General features: G+C 39.2%; 2 protein-coding genes across 2 annotated transcripts in view; one reads left to right on the plus strand and one right to left on the minus strand.

Moving 5' to 3' along the window:
• The window catches only part of LOC140239962 (pre-mRNA-processing factor 6-like), a 28667-nt gene extending 18220 nt beyond the window's left edge, over positions 1-10447 (plus strand). The window contains exons 18-24 of the mRNA XM_072319776.1: positions 452-553; positions 1093-1167; positions 3054-3187; positions 4627-4694; positions 6245-6383; positions 7830-7956; positions 8583-10447. Coding sequence (XP_072175877.1) covers positions 452-553; positions 1093-1167; positions 3054-3187; positions 4627-4694; positions 6245-6383; positions 7830-7956; positions 8583-8732 — 795 coding nt within the window. The 3' untranslated portion in view covers positions 8733-10447. The remainder of the gene's footprint in view (positions 1-451; positions 554-1092; positions 1168-3053; positions 3188-4626; positions 4695-6244; positions 6384-7829; positions 7957-8582) is intronic.
• A 4713-nt stretch (positions 10448-15160) lies between these two features.
• LOC140239946 (glycine amidinotransferase, mitochondrial-like) lies at positions 15161-26552 on the minus strand. The gene is made up of 7 exons (XM_072319763.1): positions 26498-26552; positions 21998-22251; positions 20308-20503; positions 19080-19270; positions 17502-17645; positions 16619-16847; positions 15161-15423 (listed from the first exon to the last, which is right to left on the minus strand). The coding sequence occupies exons 1-7, from the start codon at positions 26550-26552 to the stop codon at positions 15197-15199; spliced, it is 1296 nt and encodes a 431-aa protein (XP_072175864.1). The 3' UTR covers positions 15161-15196.
• Positions 26553-26994: the final 442 nt, after the last annotated feature.

Below are 26994 nucleotides of genomic sequence, written 5' to 3' on the forward strand. Positions count from 1 at the left end.
TACTCTCACAAGTGTTTCATCCTCACGCCAAAGATGGGTCATTTAAACAGTTCCTCACAAATGAAAGATAAAGTCCTCTGTTTCTGACTACATTTTGATTTTCCAATACAAATCCCCCCCCCCCAAAAAAAAAGATACACTCCCTCTATTTTATACTTTAGACTGATGTGGTGCGAGACGTGGCATCTCATGTCTTATGTAAACTAGATAGTGAAATGCATAATGATTTAATCTCGTGATTTCGTAAGCTTGTGAATACACACCTTTGGCTTCTCAGAATTCACTTGGAATTGAATAACAGTGGTCAGCATTATATCATTGTCTCGGTGTTGTTGCCTTGGTATTGCATCATGTTTATTATTTTTTTTTTGGGCCAGCAATGTTCCCTCTCCACTAGAACAGTGTACTGCCCTCACATGACACATTTCTTGCATTTTCCTGTCATTGGTAGGTGATGATGAAATCAGCCAAGCTGGAATGGCAGCTAGGTTGTCAGGAGAAGGCATTGGAGATTCTGGCAGGAGGTGTCACAGAGTACGGAAACTTCGCTAAGGTGAAGATGCCATGGGATGGTAAAACTCTTTATGCGCCATGGTGTAAACCCCCTGTTTGCCACACTATTCTGAGACAGCAACATCGTCATTCTGCTGAAAAGCATTCCATTTATCAAATCTATGTAATCTTTGTTACAAATTTGTGTTACATGTATGATGGACACATGATGACCAAATATAGAGAGAAAATGACGAACCTTGCTTTAATTTAAATCTTATGACAAATCTATGATTAGTTCTCTTTGAAATGACCGGGAGCTGCATTATTGTAGAGGAATGACTTTTGCGCACAAATAGCACCAGAAACTGATTATATTTCAATTTACTTGCAAACCCAGTAGGGGATACTGCTTGATAGTTAATCATCACATCAAAATGCAAGCTACACGTTCATGTAAGCAAATATACTTTTGATGATGAAATAATGAAGATCATTATATGGACAGCACGTCTTGTACATGTACGTACAGCAGTCTCAAGTATCTTTTGTTGTATTCTTGCCTTACGTAAACTGTTTCTTTTTTTTCTCCTGTGACAGCTGTGGATGATGAAAGGTCAGATTGAGGAGGAGCTTGGGAAGAAGGAGGAAAGTAGGAAGACATACCAACAAGGAGTGAGTCATCATCTCATCTTCTTATTTCATTTAACCCGTTGAGGACAAGGCCTGAGTATACTCGGGCAAGTGTCTATGAGAAATGCATACTTGCCAACATTTTCACTTGAGAAAGCGGTAGAATCCAGGATGCCCATGCGAGCAGCGCTAGCTTGAATGCAAATGAAATCTTTCAAAAGCGGTAGTCTACCGCCAAATGCGGTAGAGTTGGCAAGTATGGAAACGCGTGTTGTAGCAAAATCAGCCCGACCTCAACGGGTTATTAAAGAGATGCGAACTGTTACTTTTGTTTTTGCTTGTGTTTGTTGTTTGGGGGTTTTTTGGTTACATTTTGTTTTCTGAAGATTCGCTGGCATGGGGATTCATGGGTGGCCCAATATTCATTTACTGCAAAGTTGAGTAGAGTAAAATATCACAAAGAGCACTGGTTTACAGCAAATGCATGCATCGAAGTGTGTACTCATCAGTATCGGTTGCTCTCACCTGCTGTGTGTATACTTTCATAGAGATCAGGGATAAAACTGCACAAATTACTGTGGGAATTATCAAATATATCCAAACTGGGCAAGCCTTTCCTCACCATGAACTCCCCACACTGACAGATCTTTAACCAAGTACGCTGTACAGGTTTCATGGAAAATACTTTGTTTTCTCAAATTATATGAATACACATGACTATTGCATGAAAGGTGAACATTCAGATTTAAAAAAAAAAAAAAAAAAATCACCCTTCAAAATACCGCAGCGCTGTTTATAAGGTTTCCATACCATTTTATCTTATATTGTAGGATGGGTTTAGTCTTCTAAATCTTATCTCTTCTGAAACATATCACTGCTCTGAATTCTTACTTACAACACTTACAACACTGATGCCAGTGTATTTTTTTTTTTCCTTCCCAAAGATAAGAATATGTTATTCAAAAATGAAAAAAGTATTTGTTTGTTTGTTTGTGTTTTTTTTTTTTTCAACAACTTAACCCTAAAAGGGCCGGGCTTTTTTGGCTATGCTCAGACCGGGGGGATGGATTTATTGTTTTCAGAATTTCTTATGTATTTCTCTGTTTTTCAACTTTTGTTTTTTTCTTTGTTTTTTCATTGGAAATTGTCACTGACCACTTTTCTACCATAATTAGCACAAAATTAATCAATGAAAGTGATTAATTGTAAAAATAATCAGGTGTTTATGACTTTCATGACAGAGCACTGTTTTCCATAGGAAATGTACACAAAATCACAAAATTGTGCCCGTTTTGGGGCGATATCCCATTACAAAAATGGGCGTGGCTTCGCAGAAGTATGCGCGGACGTTGCAAATTTGGTCTCAAAAGTTGTGCGAGACTTGAACGAAGAAGGTCAAGAAGCCTCACGACGAGGCCTCCTCGCGTTACAGAATTATAGCGCGAAACGTCGAGGGGGGGGGGTGGATTCCACCCCCCCCCCCCCCCCCCCCGGCCCTTTTAGGGTTAATTCAGTGTCTGCAAATAAGTTATCCTGTCAACTGAAGTCAGGAATGAATAGAAAAATTCTTAGAACTTGTAAATCTACACTGATTTATACTAAAAACTAGTGTTCTTTTGTTTTGTTATGTAAACTTCATAAATGTGTTTTGTGTGTGTGTGTGTGTGTTTGGTTACAAATATTGTATCTCAATGTCATGTTATATGTGTATTTGTGTTATTTAAAGATGTCATCTTTAAAATGGATTTCAAAACCTCTATTTTTCAATTCTTCTTGCATACATACAATGTTACTCTTTTATGAAAATCAACTCACGTATGGTATGGAATTGCAATGTTGGGTTCCAGTTCATTTGAAACAGCTCTGTATATCCCCTCCCCTCAACGACTTTCAACTGATAATGCCTCATTGTCTCCCCCACTATGCAGCTGAAGAAGTGTGTACGTTCCATCCCTCTGTGGCTGCTGGCATCCAGGCTTGAAGAGCGATGCGGGAACCTCACCAAGGCCAGGGCAATCATCGAGAAAGCCAGGCTGTCAAACACACAGTGTTCTGATCTCTGGTAGGGAAGACTACACACATGTACAATGTATGTAATGCTAGATATTTACACCATGTTCCCAGCAGCCACAAGCAATCATGTGTTAGTCCACCGTGGACAAAACGGGATGGATGTGAGACAACGAGGCGTAACGAGATTGACAAACATGACAGGCTGTGATTGCCTCGGATGCCGTGTCTGATTTTTAAACTGTCAAAAATTGGCCGAGCCAGACAAAGTGCTCGTGAGAAATATAGAACATGTCGGTGGTAATGAAATTGGAATGAACACAACAAAATGTGACAACATGTACATGTATTGCAATGTAGGCCATAACAAAATTAAGAGGCAGTCCGCAGTGGGACGTGATGGGAAATATGTGTAGTCTAGCCTGACCAGACACCTTGAGAACAGCATCTGAAAGCTGCATGTTCACTGGAGTGAAGACTGAAACGAACAAGACTAGACTATTTGTAAGGAGGGAAAATAAAGGATATTATCCCACCTGCCCAAAGTGAACTACATTTGATGACATAAATGGTATCCCGGGGTACCAAATAAAAATCAGCCATTTTGTTGAATTATTTATTTTTTTAAAAAGGTTGTACCCTGGGTGCCAAAAAGAGGAAATTATTTTGGTGCTGGAGCTAGCGCGCGCTAGCCACTGCACTGCACTACACTAAAGCACACGCTAGTGGTATCGCAGCTTTCATGCACGCATAGTATAACATGCAGTGGCATGGGAAGGACTATGTACACGCACACAGTGCATGCATTTTTCTCTGACTGTTCTCGAATGGACGTGAGGTGGCGCTACACAACGCGGTAATCCGGGGTACTACGGTACCCCGGGGTAACGCGTGGTGCATCATTTTAGGCAAACGAGGCTGTCATGTCTCCTGGGATCATGGTGCAAACCTAGCATTTCACTGGAACCAATTGTTACAGCAGAGAAACATGATTTCACAATGACCTTTACAGAGCAGAAATGGAAATCGAGAGAAAAGAACAGAGAAAATAATAGAATGGTATTTGCAAGCAAAATCAAACCACGGGAATCATACCCAATACAAAAAAAAGAACATTCTACAATGCTGTGTTCATAGTTTCATCATAATAGTGGGAGTTGTAGAGTACAATATCATACAGGTTTTGATCTCCAAATTTTCATGAATATTAAAACTGGATTTGAACTTGCGTTACGTGTTGTATGTGACATTTCATCAATTAATAATCAGCTCCTAACGGCAACCTACATCTGTTTATATAATTTATAATGTCAACAAAGTTTGACCCAGTATATTCCCCATTATTCCCCCCCCCAAAAAAAAAAAAATAAATAAATAAAAAAAATAAAAGGGGGGGGGGGGGATTACTGGCGTTAGAATTAGGTTTGTAGAATAAAATGTGTAGAGAATATGGAAGACCGCATGCTATGTATTCTCTTTTGTTTCATGTAGGTTGGAGGCTGTGAGGATAGAGAACAGAGCTGGCAATAAAAGCATAGCCCAGGCAACCATGGCAAGAGGTATGTATGGCGTGTATCAACCTGTTTTCCCCCATATCTCGTCAATTACCCCCCGAAGGCAATTGATGAGGGTTAAGGTTATGTTTTAGGGTTGAGAGTTTGGGTTAGGTTTAGGATTAGGATTAGGGCTAGGGGAAGGGTCTGGAGTACGTGTAATTGCCAGGGTGTAATTGCCCTAGACCTGTTTTCTACCATCATTACTGAAGGTCATGGGGGTCAAGGGTTTGTTTGTTCATTTTGTTTGTTCATTTTCCATCTGAGAAGATGGCTGGATAGCCCATATTCAGCTACGTTAAGCTGGTCTTCCATGGGGTCCAGTTGGATGTGAGGTGGGACCACTTCACCGGGTTAAACACCCTGCTCTTTGCGATGAATGAATGAAGCGGGATCTTTTACGTGCATGAGTTGTTACTCTCTCATACACGGGGCCTCCATTTTATGTCCTATCCGAGGGACAGAGTGTTTTGCCTCTTGCTAGAGGGGACGGTATGTTTACACACAACATTGCTCAGTCCAGACTCGGGTTCGAACCCGGGCCGCGTGATCGTGAGGCAGACGCGCTACCGACTGAGCCAACTCACCGCCCTTTCTCACTCCTATGAGAAAAAATATGCTCTGACTGATGAGGGGGAAAGTAGAGAGTCCTATCCCTTATAAAGCATTTCTTAACACTACATATCCCAGGCAATGTTAGAACTGCAATAAGGGGCTTGCCGTATTTTTGCCTCCCTTCCTAAATCCTAAAATCTTGAACGTTGATTTGCGATCGTTGCAAAAATTTACTTTTGTTGTCCTTTACGTAATCTCCCATAATCTATCATTAATTGTTGCCAAAACATGGTCGTGTTCTCTAAATTTGTTAATGACGCTAATTTGTGCATAGTCATTTTGTACAACAGATTTTAAGCTTTTAATCCCTTGATAAAGCTTCAAAAAGGCTGTTTTTTTCTTCTTTTTTTCGTCTAGATATTCTTTGTAGTGTCATTAAATTTCTCGGCAGGGTGCTCTCTTAGCCTTAATTTTGAACATGATGACATAGTGACAGACAAGGTTGGATAGGAGGAAGCTAGATTTCAGGTGGGAAAAATGTAACTGACAGACACGCATCTAGAGCAAGATAAATTCTATTATTCAAACTCAAGCAGGAGGGTGGGGGATTGTGAGAAAATGTTGTCATAGCAGGACAGATTGAGTCTCTCTGGTGAGGGCTCGACCTGGCATTGAGTGGATTTTGTTACCATAAATCAGGAAGTTTACATTGTAATGATTTAAGTTACTGCTCGAAGATGCCTGAAATGTCTGAAATAGGCAATGATAATAATACAGTTATGGACTGTCTACTTTCAGGGGATACGACATTGATTGACCTCACTAGACTTGTATTGCCAGAGTCAAAGACGAGGGCAATAAATGTTGTATCCCCCTCAAGGCCAGTCCATATTATATTAATGTTAGACATAAGCCCTTGTGTGTATTACCTAAAAACTGCTGTTATATTCTGTATCAACTATCAAAGTTAACTAGACTATTGATTTCAACTCCCATTGCAGCCATGCAAGAATGCCCCACATCAGGGAAGCTCTGGGCGGAGTCAATCTTCATGGAATCTCGACCCCAGAGAAAGACAAAGAGTGTGGATGCACTCAAGCGATGTGAACACGACCCTCATGTACTCCTAGCAGTCTCCAGGTAAGGATCAGAGTTGTGTGTGTGATGTAAACCAAATTTTAGAAATATGAACCAAAAGCAAATGAATGAACCTGCAACTGTACCTGCAGTTGTATTGTACGTATTCAGGTATGGGCGAACGAGAAACTGACTTCCTGTTATTCCCACATAATATTATTAGTTACCCCCTGCTTGTTCACAAAATACAGTATGTGCAAATATCTACGGTCTGGTGCCATATTCCATGAGGCCGGAGGCCGAATGGAATATGGCACCTGACGGTAAATATTTCCCGTATTTCATAAGAACAAGCAGGGGGTAACGATTTCATCTTTTAGTGTAAGTGCTAACCTTCTTGCTGATTTCCTCTCGTGAATGATGTTGAAATCGCCGGCTGTCAGCCACGTTGACTTACATCTCGCGAGCTGATTATGCACCCGTACAAATACGTACACGCCATGATACTGTACACGCCATCTTCAAAGACAGCGCGTCTCAGCTCAGGCAAAGACGCACATCTGTATCACCTGAGACGCCTTGTTGTTGCTGCTGTCGTTTATCAAGCGTCTTTGCGTGAGTGGTCTCAGGTGATGTGCGTAATATGCTTGAGGACCGCGCGCTGTCCTTTTGTTTTGTACAGGATTAGCGCGCAGTTTCCTATCTTTGCAGTTAAGCGTCTTTGGTACACACGCAGCTAGCTATGTGATCACATCACGGAATACGGAATATATTCAGTGGTGGATTTAGCGCATGCGCACAATATGACCTTATCACGGAATACGGGATATATTCAGTGGTTGATTGACCAATGAGATTACAGAATTCATGATCACTAAAAGATGTATGTATATTTATGTGTATGTATATATATATTTTTTTTTTTTTTTTTTTTACTTTTTTCCCTTTGCTATAAAAGTTGTTTTTATCATGCAATCTTTAACATGCCAATGACAAAAAATTGTACACAGCTGGTAGGATTAGTGCATTGCTATTCACCATTCAGTAAGAAAATTATTACTTTTCTCGTATGGTAAGGCAGATTAATTCATTTATGTACACTTGCTCTGTTTATGTACACATGGAAACTAGTGGATACTAAGTAATATATGAACAGGTAACTTTAACCCAATGAGGACGAGTCCCGACTATACTTGGGCAAGCGTCTATGGGAAATGCATGTTGTAGCAAAATCATACCATCCTCAACAGGTTAAATGGTATTTAGAAAAGTTTATGAGCCTGCACCAAGATTGTTTGCCTAGGTCAATAGTAATTGTAATGTTTATGCATTTTGTCAGCCTCAGGAAATGGTATATAAACAAATGTTATTATTGTAATTATCATCATCACCATCATCATCATTTTTGTCATTATTGCAATTACCAGTATTATTTTTCATTGTGACAGTATATATTTGAAAATGATTTCCACATTGATATCAGCGTTCTCTCATTACGATGTGTGACAGGTTGTTTTGGAGTGAGCGCAAGATCACCAAGGCGCGGGAGTGGTTCACCCGGACAGTGAAGATTGAGCCGGACCTCGGGGATGCCTGGGCCAACTTCTACCACTTTGAGCTCCTGCATGGAACAGAAGTGAGTTTCATTTTGGTTGCCCTGTCCCGTGGATTTCCCCTCCATGTAGAATACCCTCTTCAATTTCTTTATCCATGAGCTTCCCATGAAACAAGACATGACAGGTCTGGTGCTGCCTTGCGATGAAAGTTTCTCACCACGTTGTGTCTGAATGCTCCTGTATATCCAAATGACATTTAAGGCCTCGGCACATCGAGCACGGTAATGACAACGGTACAGGTTTTTGCTGTGGTGTGCTAAAGGGAACTATGCCTGGTTCTGTTACAATATCACTTTCCCGCTCATTATTTTGTTACAAAATTAAATCTTCAACTGGGGATTTTGTTGCTCTTAATTTTTACATAATATGATACTTGGGGAATTTTGTACCAAATTATTGATTTTTTTTTTTGTGTGTGTGTTTTGTTTGTTTGTTGTTTTAAACAGAATCAGACGTGGTTGCTTTTGTCACACCATAGCAAAAACACAGACCATTTCCGTTACTGTGCTCGGTGTACCGAGGCCTTTATGCACGTCAGTACTCATACCAATACAGAAGAACATATATCCAGACAACATAGGGATATATGATAACTAGGTGTGTCTAAGCAGCCTAACTCCTGTTTTCTCACTGTTCTCCCCTTCAGGAGCAGCAGAAGACAGTACGGGATCGCTGCATCCTGGCCGAACCTCACCACGGAGAGCTCTGGTGTGCCACCTCCAAGAGTATCGGCAACTGGCGGAGGAAGACTGACGAACTCCTGCCCATGGTGGCTGACACCGTCCTGGTTCCATGAATATGACACGGTGTCTCGAGTGACAAACTCTACTAGTGACACTAACACAGATGGACAGATTATCGGATGTATTTTTTGCTTTGATATATTATACACGTGTATACACCACCAAACATTCGTGTAGGATTCAAGGAGCATTTATGATGTCAACACTGAGTGTCCATATTGTATGCAGTGTACATGAAGCATTCCTGATGCATACACTGAACATTTGTGTTGTGCACACTAGTCATTTTGTGTCACGTCCTTGGAGAATCATGACATAGACACCAGGGAGTCTTGTACACGCCAAGCTTTCAGCATTATTTAGACTGCATCCTAGAACATGAACGGGTCGTAGGAATTGGGGGAAAATGGATTCATATCAAGTAAGAAGAAATTATCAATACTATATGGAGTAAGTGATACTACTAGAAAAAGTTACAGGAAACTTTGCAGCTCAGATGAATAGCTCAAACTGAAGGCAGACCAGTCAAAACCACTGAGCAATTTTAAAGTTGCAAATCATTTGCAAAAAACAGTATGAAAGATGCAGGACTGGTGCAAAGTGTTTAGACTATAAAGTCATATACTGTACAGTATGCAGTTTGCTTTTGTAATACATTTATCTCCCTTGGTGTGGCTAAACAAAGCAAGTGGCCTATCATCTAACTGTACTTCTGTTGTTAGGATGTTTCTAGATTGAAGTTACAGCTGTACCATGTTCTGTTTGGTTGCCCAGTTTTGAGTGGAAATAGTAATGCTGCTAAGAGATACAATTGGGGCTTATTGTACTCTGCACATAAAGTCAAGCCATTGTACACTGTAACACTGAATTGATGTCAGTATAAAGAACATACACATTTCTTTTTTTTTTTCTTTTTTTTTTTTTTGCGGGGGTGGTAAAGCACTGTTTATCAATGTTCTTATGCAAACAGTAAAGGCTGTGAACATTTTTCTCCTGCATAAATATAAGGTAAACTAGTAGCAGTTATTGTTCGACCTCCGGGTTACTCTGTCCATGCTTGGTGTACAAAAGATAACCAAAGGAATAGATGCAAGCAAACAAGACTTGGTTTAGAAGAGACACAGTATCTATAAATCTGTAGAAAGCATTAATTTTAATGATATTTCTCTTTTGTCCCTTATACTTTTTGATAATAACATAGAAATTACACCAGGATTTTTTTTTTCTCTCTCTATTTTTTTTTAGTAACCTATATCAGTGGCGGATCCAGAGAGGGGCGCACGGGGCGTGAACCCCTCTTCATTTTTGGTACAAACGGAAGAAATAAAAAGAAAAAACAATTGTGGGGGGGGGGGAGGGAGGATGCTTGCGTCTCCCCTTTAATTTTGCAAAGGCACCTCCCCTTTATGGAATTCCTGGATCTGCCCCTTTATAAACAAGTGTATAATAATTGTTTGAGAAAACAAATGTCTTGATACTTTTCTCCTCTAGAATAACATAACCAATCAGAGGAAAACGGGTTCGTTGAGAACATCAACTTTCCTGAAAATGATATCTGATATTTTGGTTGTGTAGGAAAATGACCTGAACTTTTTCCTTGCTTGTTTGTATTCGTTTGTTTGTTTTATTGGGGGAATGATAAAAGCTGGCAGTGGAGTTGTGAAATTTGATGCCTATACAGTACCTTGCAAGGGTGACTGGTGGTTGAAAAATGATGATACGTGTATTGTAAATAAATGACAAAAGTTCTCTTTTGTCTACTAATGAATTCAGAGCTTGTCATTCATTGTCATTGTCTACGTATTGTGCTAAAATCACGTATTTTTTATTCACTGCCATTTATGGATATTCCTTTCCTGACAGCCTAGTAAGAAAGCATTTCATTCACCTGCTCCCTTCGAAAGGCCTGAATTCACGAAGGTAGTACAATCTTTGACCATGGTTTTAAACCTTGGACAAAGACTGTAGTTTTGTATGGGGCGCCAAGTGTTGCATGGCCAATTTCATTACAAATTCAGTCATTTCATAAACAAAATGAACATTTCGTTGATGAAATGGTCATTTTGACGGCAGCAACGATACTCTCTGTGAATGGGTCCCAGGGTGTATCCTGGACTCTCGAAATGCGCCTCTTTTACTTGGTGACTTTCGCTGCCTCCCACAGGCCTTCATCGCCTCTGGCAACTTGGACAGCTGCGTACGGGACAACAAAATTTCCTTTGTGCATGCTTTAGAGGAAAGTGGTGTGAAAGGGATGATAATGTTTTGGTTTGAGATGGGGGATTCACAATGTGACTTTTTTGCCAGTGTACATTGTAATAAGAAACCACTAAATGAAATATAAAAGATCATACAATTCTATGAGGAGAGGAATTCAAAATAATTATATAATGTGATGAAAATCGGTTTTGAAATGGCTGAGATGTCAAAAACAAAGTAAAACAAAGTGGTCCTTATAGTAGTTGGGTCCCACCTTTTATTAGCATATGGACCTCTTTCCGGATTTTCAAATATATCAACCATTTCAAAACCAGTTTTCGTCAAAGAAGCTTTAGAGTTCTCTGCTTAAATTTAAAAGACGTTTCTCATTATCTCACAAAAAGAAGTAGAAACCTGAAGCTCACCTCAACCCAAACTACACCATGCCTGTAAGGTGACCAGAATAAACTAGCCAGGGACCTGGCACGGATTGATGGCTTTAGGTCCATTGAAAAATAATTACTGTTGTGGTGTGACAGGATAGAGGATGTTATACAGATTGTGAAGGACAATATATGTCCCTGCATCGCAAAACCAACAAAAGGTCGTTAGACATGGATTTTTAGTTAACCCTGACTAGGCCGGACTATTTAGGTAGATGATAGAGCCGGGGGGTGCTCCCAGGTTGAAGTTGAAAGTGAAGTGTATGCGAATGATTTTCAAGAAATGAAAAGGGGCCTCCAAGACAAACTTGATCTCACTACTTTACAAAAAAACAAAAAACAAAACAAAACAAAACAAACAAACAAAAACAAGCTAGAAATGTCGCTACGGCGACTGGTATGCCTCCGCCATAATGCATAATACTCTTAAGAGGTCTATAGTACAATGTGTGCTAACAGTTTCACATAATTGGCAAAATATCAAAATGACAAGTTTGTCTAATGTGTGGAATCTTCACTTTCCTTGAACTCTTAGTTTAGTTGGATGAATGGCTATATTTTCTAAGGGCAGGTATTTGGGGATATGAAGGTTCTTACTTGACTTTTGACCCTTTTATGAGTTTATGCATTGAGTGATTTTCAAGGTATGAAGAAAAAGTGTAATTTCAGTTTTGAATAGTAAAATTTTTGCATTTATCCTGGCCTTTGACCCTTGACCCTTGACCATATGACCCACCAAGAGAATCACTGACAGGTAGAACATGCATGCTTAATTTTATACTTTGAGTCACTTCCGAGACATGGAGGAAGAAGTGAGATTTAGCACTTTCCCCTGACCTAAAAAACGACCTTTTGACCTTTGACTTTTTTTGCAAGAAACTTCTGAGATAATCTCTATTTGGTAATACATGTATATATTAAGTTTATTATCCTGCAGGCATTGTATAAATACAGTGTATGAGGGAAGTAGGGAAATTTTGAGGAGTTGACCTTGACCTTTGACCCATGTCCTTTGACCTATGACCCCCAAATTTCCTAGATGATTACTTGCTAGTCAGTTCATGCATATGCACCAAGTTCCATGATTATACATTGCACTCTTTGCGAGTTGAAGAGAGAAAAAAAAAAGAGAAATAGATATCGAGAAATTTTGACATTTTCACTTGATCTTTAACTTTGGCCCTTGACCGCATGACCTGAAACTCTCTCTGGAGAATCTTTATTTGGTAGACCACGTAGGCCTATACATCAAGTTTCAAGAAAATACGTTCAGGCACTGTAAAGGTTTAGGGAAATAGTAAAATAGTGAACATTGCTTATACACAGCTGCTGCGTCTTTTGCTTGGTTTAGTTTGGGTTTTATTTCTGTACTTGTATTTCCTTCTTCTTCTTTTTTCCTCAAAGTAAAGAAAATGCACAAAAAAGTGAAAATACAAGTCAATACAGATGTAAGAGATTTGTCAATTTCTTTGCAATGATCAGGGACCAACCTATGGCGCAGCCATTTAATATTCCGTCTGTACAATGCGAATTCTGATTCTTGAAATTGTGCCGAATGCATAAATTGAAAGATGGTGATTATAACAGTACCAGTTTTCGTTTTCGTCTGCTGTTAATTTCTGTGTCGTGTGATTTCGTCAGTAAATGGATTATGTGGGAATGGGGATGAATCCTGATCGTGCCTGGGTAATTGTACATGTATATATTATAATCATCACGAAGTGACACAACGACAAACATGAAGTTAGAATGATTTGAAATACAACTTTATTCTTTTAGTTGCTAGAATACATCGCAGCACTGTTTTTATGTTTTCTTCAGATGTAAGAAAATAGTCATGTAGCTATAACTACTACTAAAAAAAATAAAATAAAAAAAAATCCAGATTAATTGTCCAAGATGTTAAGAAAACAACACATAACAAATACTTGGTACAGCAGCCTTTCACGCAGTGAAATAAGAATCATTGTAATGGCCACGAGTACGTTGCCCTTTGCTTACACGGTAAGAAAAGTCTCTAAAAAAGTCGTTATAGTCCAATTCTAATATTGCTATCTATGTCGCCGTATAACGTCCATTGTGGGCTAATACGCAGTGAAATTCATGACTCAGAGAATTATAGTTCAGCCAAATCTCTTTGTGACATATAAACTTGAACGTACACCCCTTCTATTTCAGACCAATGATTATATTCATTTCTATGTGTATTTTTCTAACCAGATTATACTGAATGAGATAATATGTCGAAATGCATTTTCTGCACTGGAATTTCTACAGGGGGTCGAAGCAAACAGTGAGGAAAAAAAAAATAGAATACATGTATAGGATAAAAAGTACAATAATGAAGTGGGCGAGGGGACAGTGAGTTTACATCCACTGTAGATTTAGATGCCAGTCGGTCCGGCACATATGGCCCCAATAAATGGCACATACAGTGTATGTATGTACTACTTTTTACGAAATAAGAAAGTCTGTATGAAAAAAAGCAACAACAACAACAACAACAACAACACCAACAGCTAAACTTGAACACTATCATTCATTTTCATTATCATCGCTCATCATACGTTACATTTTGAAGAAGTACAGAGGTCTGTAATTATGTAGGATACTGCAGGTGGTTCAATAATGACCTTGGTTTTCCCTGAAGGCGTCCACAGTTCAGTACAGATCAGAAACATGAAATATAGCAGCATGTCCGCACACATCGACCCATCTGACCGAACTTGCCAATCTGCTTATCTTTTTCGAGTAAACAGGACGTAAAGCCAAGTACTTGTCAAGTTATTAAGAATGGTTACATAATGCATACAGCCGTAAATAGGTAGTGATGACAGCTTCGGTTTGCGATTCTATTGATAAGCCCTTTATTGAGGTTTTTCCAGTCAGTTCAAAAGCTCTTGACGATAAAATTCGTAAATTGGTCTTTAAAATTAAACGATTTTCGTTCCAGAACGAGAAATTTCGTTTGCAGCTTTTAAAACTGTTCATGGGGAAAACCATTTATTGGATGTGCTCTGAAATTTGAAGATTCTGCCATGAACCCGATAAATCACGGCCGATATAAGTGTTTTAAACATCCAAATTTGTTATAGGAAGTCAATTTTGTACTTTATTCATTGAAGTTCATTGTTGACGATGTATCAGTGTGGTCAAGATAGGAATTCGGATGTTGCATGCATGCAAACACAAACGGACGTAAATTCACTGTGATATTTTTTCAGTTTGTATTTATAATTATCTGAATTTGATTTCGTTGATTTCATGTAGTTTTCCCTTGACATTTTTTTCCACAAATGAAATCTTTGGGCAAAGAGTATGCATACACATTTTGAATATAGGCCTCACCAGTAATCAATAAAATGTAATCTAAGGTGAAATCCAAACACCATTTCCACAAATGAGATGAAAAAATATCCACCAAGAATTCACATGAAAAGAATATTTCTTTTCCTAACTAATGAGCGTTACAACACAATAGCAAAGTATTGACATGAATAATTTGTGTTCCCCAAACGACTCCCCATTGAGATGTTCTATGATACAAACCACACATTCCAAATTCGACTACAGCTATATCAAACATACACCCCCATAAACGAATCTGATTGTTGGTCGTAAAGACATAGTAATCTGATCACGAATGCAGCAACTGGAATTACGATTGAGTATAGTATCCTTTGTCATTTTAGTCAGACTGATTGGCGCAATTTGCAGTTCGGTCGCTTTAGTTGTACATTTTTGGTTGCTAAAAACGTAAAATTGACAGGGAAATCCTTTAGAGGCAATGAACTATACATTTGAACGCAAAGACGCTACACGCGGTGATATCAAGGCCTACATACTAAAAGCGTATTTGGGAGTGTGGGTAGTTCCTACAGATAGGACTCAAGTGACCCTCTGCGACGGATGTCACAGGTCCAGCAGTGGAAGCCGCCCCCGAGAGAATTGGCGTACTTGAGGGAGACCTTGACGCACTCGATGCCCAGGGACTCAAACATTTTGATGGTGGGGACCTCGTTGCGGTCGACGACCACGCGCTTGGGGTCCAGCATCAGGATATTCATCGATAGCCACTTGGACGACATCCATAGAGGGTGAGCTATGGTTTAAACACATAAGCCCGAATTCACGAAGGTGGTACAATCTTTGTCAATGGTTTAAACCATAATGGACAGAATCCAAAGAGGTTAGAACCTCTTTGACAGAATCATAGTTTTGTATGGGGCGCCAAGTGTCGCATGGCCTATTTCGTTCCGAAATCAGTTATTTCGTCGACGAAATGACCATTTCTTTAATGAAATGATCAGTGTCGCATGGCCTATTTCGTTCCGAAATCAGTTATTTCGTCGACGAAATGACCATTTCTTTAATGAAATGATCATTACGTTTCGTCGACGAAATGACGGATTTCGTAACGCGAAATAGGCCATGCGACACTTGACACATCATACAAAACTACGGTCTTTGTCCACCTTCGTGAATTCGGGCCAGCATGCACTATCGAACATAAATGAAACAGGAAATTAGGAATTTACTTACCCTTATTACCCTGTAAACAATAACCTTGACTAACATTCTCTCGGGTAAGAATTTTTCACTCTTACATGTGTCTTAGGCATGGAATTAATCAGAGTAGCGTGTTGCGAGAAGATCAATCAGGCGAATCGAATTGAAAAAAAAAAGTGACACTCATCCATAGAGGTTAAAATCCTTTCAAGAGTTCTCGGGTTTGAGTTATTTTTGTTATAACAGATTTTCCCGCCCAATTTCTTCACAACTTTTATCTGATTCAACGATGTTATCATTCTGTTGTGAGTGAATTTGACAATCAGTATTCAAGAAGCTAACTAACTAGTTTAATTCCACTAGCATGTGTTTTTTGTGATGTTCTCTCATAATCTTGTGAAAAGCGCGTTCAGATTAAGTATGAACGTAAAATACATGAAATTTTGCACCAGTTTCAATGTTATTAATATTAGGGAATTTAAATTCATAGCTTAGAAAAGCATTTAAAGCATGTGGCCAGCATTTTTCGTTGTTTTTTTTTTTTTTTTTTGTGGTTGTTTTTACCCTTCATCTGTTTGAATAGATGGGGCAAACTACGTGTACCTTTAGGATGCTAAGTACTACTGCTGTGTAATGTATATCGATACTGCTAACTTAGGCCTATGCTAAAACTTAACCCACATTACTGCTGCCATTAAAGTAGTCCCTACTTCCAGTGCAGAATTCACATCTAAAAATGACTGCAAGTATCATTGTTTATCGTCATCCGGCATACTACATCAACTCACACTCTGGCATGACAGGTTTTGGCGCCTGAACTATCTCCCAGCCAGCCTTCTTGAACGTGTCGATCTGGTGGCAGGGTCTTTCGGGATTGCACACCACCAGACCAGGCCCGATGACGTTGAAGCTGGCGTCGATGTGCATCGGGTTGGGGTCGTCGAAGGAGAGAACATGGAGGCGGTAGCGGTCGCCCAGGTGCCGTTTCATCCACTCGATACCAAACATATTCGTGACCTTTAGCGAGGGGTTAATATAGTAGGAGTACATTGTACTCAAGTTCAGTACAGATCAGCTGCAGTAACGTGTTTTTGTTGTTGTTGTTTTTTTTTTTCACGGAAAGTGGATACTGATGTACACATGGTGAAGTCATGTAGTCAGATACATTGTATATCTCTTGGTTTTTCTCTCTTACGTTTGATTTTGTCGAACAAAAAAAGTATATCTAGCTCCTCGTCGCGAACCGGAAGGTGTATCAAAGTGGTTTTAGGTTTGTGTTGCGTTTTTGATATGTATGCAGCAGTTAAAAGTTCTTTACGATGGATTTGTCTCGAAGCAAAAGGCATTTCTAACCATCCGAGAGTGCCACAGCCAGTGTACGACCAGAACAAACATGAAAAAATCTAGCCTAGAACGCAGTTATCATCAGACGTGATATCTTTGTCTGCATGGCCGGCATCCGAACTATGGTATGTATATCTCCACGATAGAGATGGTCATTCGATGTCTCATGTTTCTACCTAAACAAATTAGAACCCAATACAAATTTGCTGGTGGTGACAACAGCGTATCTAAAATATACGCTGAATTGCTTGTTAGAAAAAAATACCAATATGAAAGTGAATGTAAAAATAACGGGTTACCGAAGTTATAATGTCGAATCGTTCTTACCTGGCTCCTTTGGACGAAAATGTCCCGTCCGGCTCTCGTGAAGTCAGCGGCGTCAAAACAAGGCTCGTACTCGGTTGTAACGTATCGACCTTCGGCCACAACTTGACGGCGATCTACACAGATGCCCGTGGCCATGGGGTACTCCTATGAAGAAAAAGTAGTTAGTATTTTGACGTATCGAGTTAGACAGTGTACAAGCACTCATTTGCAGAAAGCATGAGGCTGGGATAGTGTGTCTGGAATAGAAACAGGAAAGATTACATATTACTTAGGATGGTGATGTAAATGTTGCCTGTAGGCCAAAAAAAAAAAAATGAATAAATAATAATAATAATGAAATTACATGTTTGTCACAAATATCTTGAGTGTTTACTTTCCATGAAGAAGGTTTCATTGGGATTGATGGCTAAATTGTTTAAGAGAGCAAGTATTTATAAATTTTAGCGTTTCCATTTTAACTTTGACCCCCATCAAGCCCATGGCCCAAAATTTTGCAAATAATTACTAACTGGTAACATCCATTTTCATGGCATTGCTTGGAGCTATTTTCAAAATATGGGGAAAATATTGACATTTTAACATTTCCACTTGACGTTTGGCCTATGACCAAAATCCTTCCTTACAGAATCATTGTGTACTAATGCATTGAGTAATCTCCAAGGCATAGGAAGTGCAATATCAGCATTAAATATAACAGAAGAATTTTAGTATTTTAACCCAATCTCTAACACTTGATCTTTGACCCCCACGACTCCTAAATATCCAAGAGAATCATTGTCAGGAAATGTGTACCGTCTTTCATGAAGATACCTTGACAAATTTCCGCCACATATGTTAAAAAAAAAAAAAAAAAAAAAAAAAAAACAGATGAAAAGAATGAAATTTTAACATTTCACTGGACCTTTTAGCCACATTACATGGTCCAAAACTTTCCCTAGAGAAACTTTATCTGGTGGTACATGCATACACTAAGTTTCAATCTTCAGCCATTGCTGTTTTCAAGTTACGGTGTCTTATACTACAGTCTACTGCAAAAGTTGTTAACGGCTCCTTGTATTATCTCCCATTACCAGTACACGTAATCTAAATCACACTTTTGGTCTTCTTTTCTGCGGTCTCTGTGTCTTTCTGATTTTCAACACACTCTTAATAATCTCCGTTCGTACTCTGGAAAAGTCATGACGTACTGGTCATATATGACCATTCCATTTCCTCTACCACCTACACAAATCATGTGCCCTACTTATCTCATATTGACGATGTAACGATTGTATATTATTATAAAGCATTCTGCAACTTTGAAATTAACGCCTGCATTTTGCGCTGACTGTCCGTTCACAGCACTTGTCTCCTCGAATCATTTCATCACGGGGTTGCAGAAGACAAAATATCTACAAATTGTTTACGGACGGAAAGACGGACGGCAGGAAGGACGGATGGACGGACGAACGGACGGACAACCCGAAAACATAATACCTCTGGTGACACTTCGTGGCGGAGGCATAAGAATACAGTGCTCAATACACCAGCACAACACTGACGAACGCATGATCATTGCCGAAAGTTAATTATATTCACCTGGTCGTACAACTCGTCGCTCATCATCGGCTTTGGCGGGGTCGTCCACTTGGCACCCTGTCTGAAGTATTCCATCACCAGTGACCTGTAGGCCCGGTACTCAAAGAAGCGCGATCGCCACGCCATGGGGCATTCGATGATCTCATCGCCGAGCACCATTAGGATGTCACGTGGCATCGCGGCGTACATTCCTGATGGGTATTATCATAACATTTATGATGTTCAAGTTTCTATATGGATTTGTTACAGATAAGAACGAAACGCAGATTGTGCGGCTGTCTGGGCAATTTGGGGTGGAGGTTATGGCAGAACTAGTGGACGTGGATGGGGGGGGGGGCGGTAGGAGAGAGAAGGTGAGAAGAGGTATCCATCTTTCTTGTCCTTGATGTATAAATTGGTTTCTAGTTTTGACAAATTCATCCCTTGCTCTCTTTCAGAAAAACGTTGACATGTAGCTTACTTTCTAATCAATCATTATTTTTTTTTATCATAGCGTGTGTGTGTGTGTATTTGATCATCAAAAGATATTTCTTCTGTAAACAAAGTATTTCATCTTGACAGGAGCCTCGAACTCCTGCATCAATACTCATCTGTATTTCCATGAAATACAACTGTAGATTTTACGACCTCAGAAAAAGTCAATCTGCTTGCCGCTTTTGCATGAATTAAAAGAAAAATCGACTGCATCTGCCTACCAAAAGTAATACTTTTAATTCTGACCACTGACTTTTCTCCCAACTGCCCTCCTGATTGAGACCTGTGTATAAATGCAAACCTGCATATAAATTATACCAACTCAGTCTAACTGACTGAATAATGTTCATTGTCACAGAACTGCCTATATCTGTTCATATTTGACCCCAACTTAAGGCACTCCAAACATGGTGCCAAACGAAAATGGTAACCCCTGATTTCTTGTATTCCCCTCACTCTGCTAGATTCTGAGTGAGACTCTTGGCGTCTAGTTGTCTCATTAACACTGCCCTGTCTTTATCTCCTCTCCCACCTGCATACCAACCCCATTAAGGGCCGGCCGTTGGTTACTTTTTCAACATCCGGTCATCTCCTGTTGTATCTGACATTTCATTTTTAACCGAAACACAACTAGAGTGGGATGAAACTATTCCATGCCCAACACGTCTGCGTCATCCTTGCTTGGCGGCGGAAACATAAATCATGCAATAAATCATATCGCAAATTAGTTACTGCGAGTAGCACAAGACCGAACCTGTAGAACGAAAGTCAGGAGTGATGTATTCCTCTTGGTGGTTGCAGATATCGGGACGACGAACTGTGATGCCCTCATGTTCCAGAACGTTGACGAACTCTTCGATTTCCTTCTCGGCAACCTTCAAGTGCTCCAGCGGGAAAGACTGTCCGCCATGTTTACTGAAAAATTCCCAATGCTCGTAGCTCGTATTTGTCTGTATATTACAGGACAAGAAGGAAGCAATGGTGATTAGGCAGTATGTCTTCGGCTCGACAGGAGTGAAAGCGCAACAGAAAAGATCAAGAAAAATCACATGAAGTGCCCTATGTTACGTCGAAAAAGTAACATCCTTCAATGTGATCAGCGGTTCTACCGATCACTTGCGCATGACTCCACCTTACGCACCACCCTCCATTTAGGGACACTCTTAACGTTGTGCAAACTGTAATTTCTTCCCCCATGATGGTTCCCGCCAAGTTTAATCGACGTCCATCCACCTCTTCAAAGAGAAGATGAAGACGTCAAGCATTCTGAAAGGTAATATAAGGTCCTGTCCTAGGACATCTCCACCATGATATACAAAATGTGATCCCCTCCCCTCTCCCCTTGGTGATACTCGATCGGTGTTGATAAAAATCCAGCCACCTGATGAATGTGTCAAGACATTACAACAACTAGCTAATTTAGGGGTATTTAGGGCAGCCCTTGGGAAATCGTCACGATCTGCCAGTAAGGGAAACTCGATTTCAATGAAGAGGATGTTATCTTGGAACAACATGGAACATGGTATTACGTAATCGCCGACAATTCCCATACAGAGGGAGATTGAACAAGGTGATCGGATGACAGTTACTTTTTAGTCTCTGACGTACCCTCAACGTGGAGGCTCATTTTTATACCCAAGAAAATGAAATAAAATTAAATTTCTATCCTACACTACTTATACTGATGTGTACATTCCCCCTCCAACACCGGGGAGATTTTGCATTTTCAGACCTGAAATTCAGCGATCTGGAGCACACTTTTGGTGAAATTTTTGGATTTGTTCCCCTATCAAAAAGTAAGAAAAAAAATATTCACTGATAATTACTAAATGAAGAAATCGCGGTATCCCAGCTCTTGTTCCGCGTGAGCGACATCACTGTGTAGGCCTATAGTGATACATGCAAGTTGATGGGGTGATTGGTGGAGCAGGGAGGTGGTAGCCCCCTCCCAAACGACGGAGCGTTTGCAGTTTTAGAATTGAAAAAAAAAAAAAAACGATCTGATGCACACCTGTCATTCTTGTGAGGAATATTTGGAACATTGTCAATCCCCAAAGTGTGTCGAACCGAGCGGGGGAAATGCAAATTAAAGAGAATAAGGGAACTTTTGAATATAATGGAATTGAAGTGACAAATGTAATGCACACATTTTGATGAACTATTCTAAAATGTGTCAGTCCCCCAAGTTTGCTAAGTGTATGGAAGGGAGCCTAACGGGAGAGGGTGTGGGAGGGGGCAAGAGAGATTTTGCAACAAATAACAAAATAAAAACCGTCTGCCTAGTTAGTTCTCTGATATATAGACCATCAACAGTTGATGTTGCACCCTACAATATTTGACATAACAAAAGTGAAGTGCGGTTCCTTGAATTCCTCAATTGTAATATATATATATATATATATATATATATATATATATTAGATAATTATGTTATGTATACTCACTTTGACCTCGGTAGAAAATGGCGGCACCGTTGCCCCTTCGACTCGGCCAACGATCACCTCTTCCAGCGGGTCCCACTCGTTGTGAGACCACACTGGGCTCTTCGTCGCTGACTTTGCCGCTTTTTTCGCAAACTGCATAGAATCGTTCATCTCCGGCTCAGCCGATTCCATTACGGGTACGGTACGATCAGCAACTTGCTGCTCTGAAGACGTCATTACACTGTACGTGGTTTGAAAACTCCTTGAGAACAAACCTGCACAGCGCATCTGTGGGGACAAGATAAATCATGGTATAGACAGATACACCACCGTGGGAAATTGCACGAAAAAGTTAGTCTCGCGTTAATGTCATCATACACAGAATGCAATCGCGGCCAATGTGGACAGATACGACGTACGAATAAAAACATGCTAGGTTATTTCCTGCGGTAATTGCCATTAATTTGCTTTAAAGGCATTTTTCGAAATTTGAAGATAAAATTGTGTGTTTTTGTTTGTTTGTTCATTTCCATCTGAGAAGATGGCTGGATAGCGCATATTCAGCTACGCTAAGCTCGTCTTCCATGGGGTCCAGTCACAGTGCCAGTTTGATGTGAGGTGGCACCACTTCACCGGGTTAAACACCCTGCTCTTTGCGATTAATGAATGAAGCGGGATCTTTTACGTGCATGAGTTGTGACTCTCTCACACACGGGACCTCCATTTTAACCTCTTGCTAGAGGGGACGGTATGCTTACACACAACATTGCTCAGTCCAGACTCGGGTTCGAACCCGGGCCGCGTGATCGTGAGGCAGACGCGCTACCGACTGAGCCATCTCACCGCCCTGAAATAAAAACCCACCTTTGGTGCTTCAAAATAGTTCTAAAGTGTGAGTTAGGGATAGAAACAACCAATGTAAAATTTTAATCAATAATACTACTGCTTTAATCATTGTTCACAAAGTATTAATATACAGCATGTGAACATAGTTGTGATTTTTTTTTATATAACAAACCATCTATACAGTTATGGTTGAGTGAGAAAAATAGTGATATCTCCCTATATTCTAGGTTTTATTACAAAATTCTATGGTAGGATGTTTTGTGATACAATTGACCTACACATATGCATTAAATGTGATATCTTGGACATTGTTTTTAAATCAGTGCCCCAAAAGGTAATCAAATCGATTTGTGATAATTTGAAGTTTTTAGAAATCACTGCTCCTAATAGTACACAAACTGTTCAGACCGGGGTTGCTTTATTTATTTTTTTAAGGACACTGCAAAAAGGAAACACAAAATATCACAAACGGAAATGCTTGCTCAACATGTCTAATCCTCTACCAGTTCTACATGTCATGGCCTTAACAGTTCACAACTGGGAAACCAATATATGCATACATACATAGATAACACGAATGTATATATACATGATATATATATATATATATATATATATAGAGAGAGAGAGAGAGAGAGAGAGAGAGAGAGAGAATGAGGACGCAAAATGGCGGATAAAGGGTTGAATACAGAAGAAAAAAAAAATGGCTGTTTGGTTTTTAATGCTCGAAATTTGCAACACTAATACAAACTTGCAACCAACCGTGCAAATGGGGTTGTGCAATGCACTTTTTTCTGATCTCTATAACTGCGGATAAATCCACCGAGTTGTGTGTATATATAATTTTTTTTTTTTTTTTTTTTTGGTTACTGCAAGAAGAACAAAATGAAATGAGAAATAATCAAAAAGAATTAAAAATGAATAGATAAAGACAAAAAAAAAAATAAAACGAAATCAATAAGCATATGAGTGGTAAATAAGACTGTAATACCATGACCAAAGTGAAGACTACATATTATTTAATCTATCTGGGGAAAATACAAGGAAAACGATACACAAAGACAAGAAAACGATGGAAGCCCTTATAAGACCAACCTATCAGTATTTGAATGTTTTTCTTTCTTTCCGTCGTGTGTCTGTTTTCTCTCCCCCCCCCCCTCCCTGTACAACAGTATGCGTATGTGACCTACGAAAATTTTAAAGTCATAATTTACCATTATTTTGCAGATGAAACAAAAAGCCAGTATTAGTGCTTCAAAATAGATCTAAACAGTGAGTTAGGGATAGAAACAACAAGTATTGTTAAATATAAAAAAATGTGAACAGTAGTTATAGTTTCCAGACTAAACCGTCTACAGTTACGATTTATTGAGAAAAACAGTGATATATAAGTCCTTATATTTTAGGTACTATTGCAGTATAATTATATATAAATATATATATATATATATATATATATATATATATATATATATATACATATATATATATATATATATATATATATATATATATATAAATCGTATATACAAGGTGGCCCAAAAGGAACGGAACGCCTAAGATCTTTAATTACAGCAATATTCTTGCAAATATGTCATTCCCCCATTTTGTAAACTATTGGATAGACCATTCTTTTTCCAATAGAATGGCGCCAACTTAGTTCTATGATTTTGGTTCATGCGTTATGATTTTAGGACCATTTTTGTGAACCCTTGCAATTTTCAAAATGTGATCATTTTGCATCTCAGAGATACCGAAATCAGCGATAATTCGGCTTGCCATAGAACCAGCAGCGTTCACAATGCGTGAAATGTGGACAACATCTCTTTACTGTGAATGGAAGAGAGAGTGTGTGTGTGTGTGGGGGGGGGGTTGTGATAGTCATTGTCCGTTGGCATTGTGAATAAGACGACATGTTTGGCTCAATGGAATGCTAAATTTAGCTGGAAACTAGCAAGGTGAAATTAGAGGCATGACTGGCAGTGCTGACGTGAGTTCATGAGTGGTTTAGGAATAAAGCACATACTTTTAATCAAGTATACATTGATAAATACAGTGAGAACTGAGAAATTTTGCTGTGTCGGTTTATGAACGAATTAAGAGGTATCTCACCCAGCTTGAAACTTTGAAAGTACATGTAGTTCGCGACTGCAGAGCAGTTGCAGAGATGTCTCCGCTATAGCCAACGACTAGAGACGTCTTATGTGATATTACGGTGTCTCCAAGCAGTCGCAAGAAAAAGACACGATTTAACAATGTGGCCGAACGATGTTAAAATTTCTCAATCTGAGCTGTCTGACCTTTATAATTACGCTCAGATGGATGAAAACTATAAAGAGAAACAAGCATAACGAAGATCATGGATTAATCATTAATATATCTATGAGTTTGCTTAACTGGTGCGGACGCGGATCCAGGATTTTGAAAAAAAAAAAAAAAAAGGGGGGGGGGGGGGACCCGAATACGACCGAATCCATAAGCACTCGGCTTCTTACCCGAATATTCTATTTTCCATGCCAGTGACGAAAACCGGGGGTGGAGGTGGGGTGGGGGTGGGGGTGGGGGTGGGGGGTTGCTGGTAAAAAAAAAAAAAAAAAAAGAATGGCGTTTAAAAAAACTTGCCCTTCGTGTACTTGCGTCCCTGTTCACAGAACCACCTAGTGCGTATTTTTTAGAACTTGCCTGATATGATTCAAGTTTACCTAATCCACTCATAGATACAGGGATATTCTCACTGTATTCATCAATGCACACTTAGTCACTTACTTAAAAGTATGTGCTTTATTCCTAAACCAATCATGAACTCACGTCATTGCCGATCATGTCTTTGAATTAGTCTAGCTATTTTCCAGCTAAATTTAGCATTCCAATTGAGTCCAACATGTCGTCTCATTCACAATGCCAACGGACAATGACAATCACACCGTCCGCCCCGTTCACTCTCTCTTCCATTCACAGTAAAAGAGTTGTCCACATTCCACGCATTGTGAATGCTGCTGGTTCTATGGCAAGCCGAATTATCGCTGATTTCGGTATCTCTGAGAGTGCAAAATGATCACATTTTGAAAATTGCAAGGGTTCACAAAAATGGTCCTAAACTCATAACGCATTAACCAATATTAAAGAACTTGGTGTCATTCTATTGGACAAAGAATGGCCTTTCCAATAGTATGCAAAATAATGACATATTTGCAACAACATTGCTGTAATTAGAGATCTTAGGTGTTCCGTTCTTTTGGGCCACCCTGTATATATATATATATATATATATATATATATATATATATATATATATATATATATATATATATATACATATATATATATATGGTATACATATATGGTAGGATGTTTTTTGATACAACTGACCTACATATGCATCAAATGTGATATCTTGAACATTTTTTTTTTTAAATCACTGCTCCCAAAGGTAATCACGACCTGTAACTGTGCCTTGCAATGATACCATGATGTCAGAATATCCAAATTTACGAAAGAAATCCTGCATATATGTAGCAATGTTTGCTGACAACTTTCAGGTAAGCCTATACTATACTCAACCTCTTGGGACATGTTGTACCAGATGTTCATGACTCACTTCGGAGAAAGTAGAACAGAAATTAGATTGTCGGTTGGATAATACGTTTTATCGTGTACTCACGTGCTCTCTAAGACGAACAGCTTCTCGTCCCCTGTATCCACCTCGAATTAATAGTCTGACTCCGATCATGACGAAAATTTGTGATGTCAAATGATGTATCTGTTGGTGCGAACCCATGGGAAAGAATCCATGTATATAGCATTCGACTGAGAGTGAAATTTCCCCTTTATTAAATTCTCAATCATGGTAAGTACTATTAAATACAGCAATGAGGATGACTGTTGGCCTTTAATAACAAAACATTTTTTTTCATACATTTTTTTTTTCAATTTTAATGTTGGAAATGCCTTTACTGAATAATGGGATCAATGACATGCAAGCTTATCATATATGTATGTATATTATACTATAATATATATATATATATATATATATATATATATATAGATGAGATATGAGAAAGGAAGGAGAAATCGGTGCGTAGCTTTGACATTATTATTCCTCTTACTGTTCCTCCTTTTCGGAAAAGCGCAAGAGTTGAAAAATTGGTCCTTTCTCATATCTCACATAT

Source organism: Diadema setosum, chromosome 16 (genome assembly GCF_964275005.1).
Source record: "Diadema setosum chromosome 16, eeDiaSeto1, whole genome shotgun sequence".
In the NCBI taxonomy this organism is placed as follows: Eukaryota; Metazoa; Echinodermata; class Echinoidea; order Diadematoida; family Diadematidae; genus Diadema; species Diadema setosum.